This window comes from Oncorhynchus nerka, linkage group LG5 (genome assembly GCF_034236695.1).
Source record: "Oncorhynchus nerka isolate Pitt River linkage group LG5, Oner_Uvic_2.0, whole genome shotgun sequence".
In the NCBI taxonomy this organism is placed as follows: Eukaryota; Metazoa; Chordata; class Actinopteri; order Salmoniformes; family Salmonidae; genus Oncorhynchus; species Oncorhynchus nerka.
In genome coordinates, this window is record NC_088400.1 from 1,858,422 (window position 1) to 1,865,495 (window position 7,074).

A 7,074-nucleotide genomic window follows, 5' to 3' on the forward strand; every position below is an offset into this window, starting at 1 on the left:
AGAGCCAGGGTTATAGAGCCAGGGTTATAGAGCCAGGGTTATAGTTCCAGGGTCAGGGTTATAGAGGCAGGGTTATAGAGCCAGGGTTATAGAGCCAGGGTTATAGAGGCAGGGTTATAGAGCCAGGGTTATAGAGCCAGGGTTATAGAGCCAGGGTTATAGAGCCAGGGTTATAGAGCCAGGGTTATAGAGGCAGTGTTATAGAGCCAGGGTTATAGAGCCAGGGTTATAGAGCCAGGGTTATAGAGCCAGGGTTATAGAGGCAGGGTTATAGAGCCAGGGTTATAGAGCCAGGGTTATAGAGGCAGTGTTATAGAGCCAGGGTTATAGAGCCAGGGTTATAAAGCCAGGGTTATAGAGTCAGGGTTATAGAGCCAGGGTTATAGAGCCAGGGTTATAGAGCCAGGGTCAGGGTTATAGAGCCAGGGTTATAGAGCCAGGGTTATAGAGCCAGGGTTATAGAGCCAGGGTTATAGAGCCAGGGTTATAGAGTCAGAGCCAGGGTTACAGAGCCAGGGTTATAGAGCCAGGGTTATAGAGCCAGGGTTATAGAGCCAGGGTTATAGAGCCAGGGTTATAGAGTCAGTGTTATAGAGCCAGGGTTATAGAGTCAGTGTTATAGAGCCAGGGTTATAGAGCCAGGGTTATAGAGCCAGGGTTATAGAGCCAGGGTTATAGAGTCAGGGTCAGGGTTATAGAGCCAGGGTCAGGGTTATAGAGCCAGGGTTACAGAGCCAGGGTTATAGAGCCAGGGTTATAGAGCCAGGGTTATAGAGCCAGGGTTATAGAGCCAGGGTTATAGAGCCAGGGTTATAGAGTCAGTGTTATAGAGCCAGGGTTATAGAGTCAGGGTTATAGAGCCAGGGTTATAGAGCCAGGGTTATAGAGTCAGGGTCAGGGTTATAGAGCCAGGGTCAGGGTTATAGAGCCAGGGTTATAGAGCCAGGGTTATAGAGCCAGGGTTATAGAGCCAGGGTTATAGAGGCAGGGTTATAGAGTCAGGGTTATAGAGTCAGAGCCAGGGTTACAGAGCCAGGGTTATAGAGTCAGGGTTATAGAGTCAGAGCCAGGGTTATAGTTCCAGAGGCAGGGTTATAGTTCCAGGGTCAGGGTTATAGTTCCAGGGTCAGGGTTATAGTTCCAGGGTCAGGGTTATAGAGCCAGGGTTAGCCTTTGCGTAGCTCTGCCTGCTGGGATGTGGCTCCTCCTGCTGGTGTGGGTCTGCGGTGGGGGGCAGGGGGTAGGAGGCCTCGTCTGGGTGGCTCTGGGGCTGGGCTGGGGGCAGGGGTGGGAGGCCTCGTCTGGGTGGCTCTGAAGCTGGGCTGGGGTGGTCTGTGCTGGGGGGCAGGGGGTAGGAGGCCTCGTCTGGGTGGCTCTGAAGCTGGGCTGGGGTGGTCTGTGCTGGGGGGCAGGGGGTGGGAGGCCTCGTCTGGGTGGCTCTGAAGCTGGGCTGGGGTGGTCTGTGCTGGGGGCAGGGGGTGGGAGGCCTCGTCTGGGTGGCTCTGAAGCTGGGCTGGGGTGGTCTGTGCTGGAGGTCAGGGGGTAGGAGTTCTCGTCTGGGTGGCTCTGAAGCTGGGCTGGGGTGGTCTGTGCTGGAGGTCAGGGGGTGGGAGTTCTCGTCTGGGTGGCTCTGAAGCTGGGCTGGGGTGGTCTGTGCTGGGGGCAGGGGGTGGGAGGCCTCGTCTGGGTGGCTCTGAAGCTGGGCTGGGGTGGTCTGTGCTGGGGGCAGGGGGTGGGAGGCCTCGTCTGGGTGGCTCTGAAGCTGGGCTGGGGTGGTCTGTGCTGGGGGCAGGGGGGTGGGAGGCCTCGTCTGGGTGGCTCTGAAGCTGGGCTGGGGTGGTCTGTGCTGGGGGGCAGGGGGGTGGGAGGCCTCGTCTGGGTGGCTCTGAAGCTGGGCTGGGGTGGTCTGTGCTGGGGGGCAGGGGGTGGGAAGGCCTCGTCTGGGTGGCTCTGAAGCTGGGCTGGGGTGGTCTGTGCTGGGGGCAGGGGGTGGGAAGCCTCGTCTGGGTGGCTCTGAAGCTGGGCTGGGGTGGTCTGTGCTGGGGGCAGGGGGGTAGGAGGCCTCGTCTGGGTGGCTCTGAAGCTGGGCTGGGGTGGTCTGTGGTGGGGGCAGGGGTGGGAGGCCTCGTCTGGGTGGCTCTGAAGCTGGGCTGGGGTGGTCTGTGCTGGGGGCAGGGGTGGGAGGCCTCGTCTGGGTGGCTCTGAAGCTGGGCTGGGGTGGTCTGTGCTGGGGGCAGGGGGTGGGAAGCCTCGTCTGGATGGCTCTGAAGCTGGGCTGTGGTGGTCTGTGCTGGGGCAGGGGGTGGGAGGCCTCGTCTGGGTGGCTCTGAAGCTGGGCTGGGGTGGTCTGTGCTGGGGGCAGGGGGTGGGAGGCCTCGTCTGGGTGGCTCTGAAGCTGGGCTGGGGTGGTCTGTGCTGGGGGTCAGGGGGTAGGAGTTCTCGTCTGGGTGGCTCTGAAGCTGGGCTGGGGTGGTCTGTGCTGGGGGGCAGGGGGTGGGAGGCCTCGTCTGGGTGGCTCTGAAGCTGGGCTGGGGTGGTCTTTGCTGGGGGGCAGGGGGTGGGAGGCCTCGTCTGGGTGGCTCTGAAGCTGGGCTGGGGTGGTCTGTGCTGGGGGCAGGGGGTGGGAGGCCTCGTCTGGGTGGCTCTGAAGCTGGGCTGGGGTGGTCTGTGCTGGGGGGCAGGGGGTAGGAGGCCTCGTCTGGGTGGCTCTGAAGCTGGGCTGGGGTGGTCTGTGCTGGGGGCAGGGGGCAGGAGGCCTCGTCTGGGTGGCTCTGAAGCTGGGCTGGGGTGGTCTGTGGTGGGGGCAGGGGTGGGAGGCCTCGTCTGGGTGGCTCTGAAGCTGGGCTGGGGTGGTCTGTGCTGGGGGGCAGGGGTGGGAGGCCTCGTCTGGGTGGCTCTGAAGCTGGGCTGGGGTGGTCTGTGCTGGGGGCAGGGGGTGGGAAGCCTCGTCTGGATGGCTCTGAAGCTGGGCTGGGGTGGTCTGTGCTGGGGGGCAGGGGGGTGGGAGGCCTCGTCTGGGTGGCTCTGAAGCTGGGCTGGGGTGGTCTGTGCTGGGGGCAGGGGGGTGGGAGGCCTCGTCTGGGTGGCTCTGAAGCTGGGCTGGGGTGGTCTGTGCTGGGGGCAGGGGGTGGGAGTTCTCGTCTGGGTGGCTCTGAAGCTGGGCTGGGGTGGTCTGTGCTGGGGGCAGGGGTGGGAGGCCTCGTCTGGGTGGCTCTGAAGCTGGGCTGGGGTGGTCTGTGCTGGGGGCAGGGGGTGGGAGGCCTCGTCTGGGTGGCTCTGAAGCTGGGCTGGGGTGGTCTGTGCTGGGGGGGTGAGGGGGGTGGGAAGCCTCGTCTGGGTGGCTCTGAAGCTGGGCTGGGGTGGTCTGTGCTGGGGGCAGGGGGGTGGGAGGCCTCGTCTGGGTGGCTCTGAAGCTGGGCTGGGGTGGTCTGTGCTGGGGGCAGGGGGTGGGAGGCCTCGTCTGGGTGGCTCTGAAGCTGGGCTGGAGTGGTCTGTGCTGGAGGTCAGGGGGTAGGAGTTGTCGTCTGGGTGGCTCTGAAGCTGGGCTGGGGTGGTCTGTGCTGGAGGTCAGGGGGTAGGAGTTCTCGTCTGGGTGGCTCTGAAGCTGGGCTGGGGTGGTCTGTGCTGGGGGCAGGGGTGGGAGGCCTCGTCTGGGTGGCTCTGAAGCTGGGCTGGGGTGGTCTGTGCTGGGGGCAGGGGGTGGGAGGCCTCGTCTGGGTGGCTCTGAAGCTGGGCTGGGGTGGTCTGTGCTGGGGGCAGGGGGGGCAGGAGGCCTCGTCTGGGTGGCTCTGAAGCTGGGCTGGGGTGGTCTGTGCTGGGGGCAGGGGGTGGGAGGCCTCGTCTGGGTGGCTCTGAAGCTGGGCTGGGGTGGTCTGTGCTGGGGGCAGGGGGTGGGAAGCCTCGTCTGGGTGGCTCTGAAGCTGGGCTGGGGTGGTCTGTGCTGGGGGCAGGGGGGGAAGCCTCGTCTGGGTTGCTCTGAAGCTGGGCTGGGGTGGTCTGTGCTGGGGGGCAGGGGGGGTGGGAGGCCTCGTCTGGGTGGCTCTGAAGCTGGGCTGGGGGTGGTCTGTGCTGGGGGCAGGGGGCAGGGAGGCCTCGTCTGGGTGGCTCTGAAGCTGGGCTGGGGTGGTCTGTGCTGGGGGGCAGGGGGTGGGAGGCCTCGTCTGGGTGGCTCTGAAGCTGGGCTGGTCTGTGCTGGGGGCAGGGGGTGGGAAGCCTCGTCTGGGTGGCTCTGAAGCTGGGCTGGGGTGGTCTGTGCTGGGGGCAGGGGGTGGGAGTCCTCGTCTGGGTGGCTCTGAAGCTGGGCTGGGGTGGTCTGTGCTGGGGGCAGGGCGGTGGGAAGCCTCGTCTGGGTGGCTCTGAAGCTGGGCTGGGGTGGTCTGTGCTGGGGGGCAGGGGGGTGGGAGGCCTCGTCTGGGTGGCTCTGAAGCTGGGCTGGGGTGGTCTGTGCTGGGGGTCAGGGGGTAGGAGTTCTCGTCTGGGTGGCTCTGAAGCTGGGCTGGGGTGGTCTGTGCTGGGGGCAGGGGGTGGGAGGCCTCGTCTGGGTGGCTCTGAAGCTGGGCTGGGGTGGTCTGTGCTGGGGGCAGGGGTGGGAGGCCTCGTCTGGGTGGCTCTGAAGCTGGGCTGGGGTGGTCTGTGCTGGGGGCAGGGGGTGGGAAGCCTCGTCTGGGTGGCTCTGAAGCTGGGCTGGGGTGGTCTGTGCTGGGGGCAGGGGGTGGGAGGCCTCGTCTGGGTGGCTCTGAAGCTGGGCTGGGGTGGTCTGTGCTGGGGGCAGGGGGGTGGGAGGCCTCGTCTGGGTGGCTCTGAAGCTGGGCTGGGGTGGTCTGTGCTGGAGGTCAGGGGGTAGGAGTTCTCGTCTGGGTGGCTCTGAAGCTGGGCTGGGGTGGTCTGTGCTGGAGGTCAGGGGGTAGGAGTTCTCGTCTGGGTGGCTCTGAAGCTGGGCTGGGGTGGTCTGTGCTGGGGGCAGGGGGTGGGAGGCCTCGTCTGGGTGGCTCTGAAGCTGGGCTGGGGTGGTCTGTGCTGGGGGGCAGGGGGTGGGAGGCCTCGTCTGGGTGGCTCTGAAGCTGGGCTGGGGTGGTCTGTGCTGGGGGCAGGGGGTAGGAGGCCTCGTCTGGGTGGCTCTGAAGCTGGGCTGGGGTGGTCTGTGCTGGGGGGCAGGGGGTGGGAGGCCTCGTCTGGGTGGCTCTGAAGCTGGGCTGGGGTGGTCTGTGCTGGGGGGCAGGGGGTGGGAAGCCTCGTCTGGGTGGCTCTGAAGCTGGGCTGGGGTGGTCTGTGCTGGGGGGCAGGGGTGGGAAGCCTCGTCTGGGTTGCTCTGAAGCTGGGCTGGGGTGGTCTGTGCTGGGGGCAGGGGGTGGGAGGCCTCGTCTGGGTGGCTCTGAAGCTGGGCTGGGGGTGGTCTGTGGTGGGGGCAGGGGGTAGGAGGCCTCGTCTGGGTGGCTCTGAAGCTGGGCTGGGGTGGTCTGTGCTGGGGGCAGGGGGTGGGAGGCCTCGTCTGGGTGGCTCTGAAGCTGGGCTGGTCTGTGCTGGGGGCAGGGGGTGGGAAGCCTCGTCTGGGTGGCTCTGAAGCTGGGCTGGGGTGGTCTGTGCTGGGGGCAGGGGGTGGGAGTCCTCGTCTGGGTGGCTCTGAAGCTGGGCTGGGGTGGTCTGTGCTGGGGGCAGGGCGGTGGGAAGCCTCGTCTGGGTGGCTCTGAAGCTGGGCTGGGGTGGTCTGTGCTGGGGGCAGGGGGTGGGAGGCCTCGTCTGGGTGGCTCTGAAGCTGGGCTGGGGTGGTCTGTGCTGAGGGGCAGGGGGTAGGAAGCCTCGTCTGGGTGGCTCTGAAGCTGGGCTGGGGTGGTCTGTGCTGGGGGCAGGGGGTGGGAGTCCTCGTCTGAGTCGCTCTGAAGCTGGGCTGGGGTGGTCTGTGCTGGGGGGCAGGGGGTGGGAGGCCTCGTCTGGGTGGCTCTGAAGCTGGGCTGGGGTGGTCTGTGCTGGGGGGCAGGGGGTGGGAGGCCTCGTCTGGGTGGCTCTGAAGCTGGGCTGGGGTGGTCTGTGCTGGGGGCAGGGGGTGGGAGGCCTCGTCTGGGTGGCTCTGAAGCTGGGCTGGGGTGGTCTGTGCTGGGGGCAGGGGGGTGGGAGGCCTCGTCTGGGTGGCTCTGAAGCTGGGCTGGGGTGCTCTGTGCTGGGGGCAGGGGGTGGGAAGCCTCGTCTGAGTGGCTCTGAAGCTGGGCTGGGGTGGTCTGTGCTTGGGGGCAGGGGGTGGGAAGCCGCGTCTGGGTGGCTCTGAAGCTGGCTGGGGTAGGTCTGTGCTGCGCTGGCTGTGGTGGGCATTGAGGTAGGTGTTGCTGTGGTCGTGGCTGGGGGTTCCAGGGTGCTGGTCCGGGGTGTTGTCTAGGTGATCTGGGCGGGGTGTTGTCTAGGTGATCTGGGCGGGGTGTTGTCTAGGTGATCTGGGCGGGGTGTTGTCTAGGTGATCTGGGCGGGGTGTTGTCTAGGTGATCTGGGCGGGGTGTTGTCTCGGTGATCTGGGCGGGGTGTTGTCTCGGTGATCTGGGCGGGGTGTTGTCTCGGTGATCTGGGCGGGGTGGAGAGGTCAGGCTGCGGTTTAAAGCAACGTTCTTGAGAGTCTTGGATGGGAACTGTCTCCCTGTACAGGTGAACAGGGTCATAGAGACAGTCCAGGCTCTATAACCCTGACCCTGACTCTATAACCCTGGCTCTATAACCCTGACCCTGGCTCTATAACCCTGGCTCTATAACCCTGGCTCTATAACCCTGGCTCTATAACCCTGGCTCTATAACCCTGGTTCTATAACCCTGACTCTATAACCCTGACTCTATAACCCTGGCTCTATAACCCTGGCTCTATAACCCTGACCCTGACTCTATAACCCTGGCTCTATAACCCTGACTCTATAACCCTGGTTCTATAACCCTGGCTCTATAACCCTGACTCTATAACCCTGGCTCTATAACCCTGGCTCTATAACCCTGGTTCTATAACCCTGGCTCTATAACCCTGACTCTATAACCCTGGCTCTATAACCCTGGCTCTATAACCCTGACTCTATAACCCTGGCTCTATAACCCTGGCTCTATAAC

The 7,074-nt window shown here is 64.8% G+C and overlaps 1 protein-coding gene across 1 annotated transcript; it reads right to left on the reverse strand.

Moving 5' to 3' along the window:
- Positions 1–1,132: 1,132 nt before the first annotated feature.
- Positions 1,133–6,641, reverse strand: LOC135571842 (proline-rich protein 36-like). Its single transcript, XM_065019013.1, has 5 exons — positions 6,626–6,641; positions 6,029–6,372; positions 4,484–5,899; positions 2,503–4,441; positions 1,133–2,415 (listed from the first exon to the last, which is right to left on the reverse strand). Exons 1-5 carry the CDS (start codon positions 6,639–6,641, stop codon positions 1,133–1,135), a joined length of 4,998 nt encoding a protein of 1,665 aa, XP_064875085.1.
- Positions 6,642–7,074: the final 433 nt, after the last annotated feature.

What these genes read in the sequence shown, in the direction of transcription:
- LOC135571842 (XM_065019013.1), bottom strand. An exon ending in CCTCCCACCCCCTGCCCCCA is followed by an intron (nt 5,900 to 6,028) that starts GCACAGACCACC and finishes CCTGCCCCCCAG; the next exon opens with CACAGACCACCCCAGCCCAG. An exon ending in TTCAGAGCCACCCAGACGAG is followed by an intron (nt 2,416 to 2,502) that starts GCCTCCCACCCC and finishes CCTGACCCCCAG; the next exon opens with CACAGACCACCCCAGCCCAG.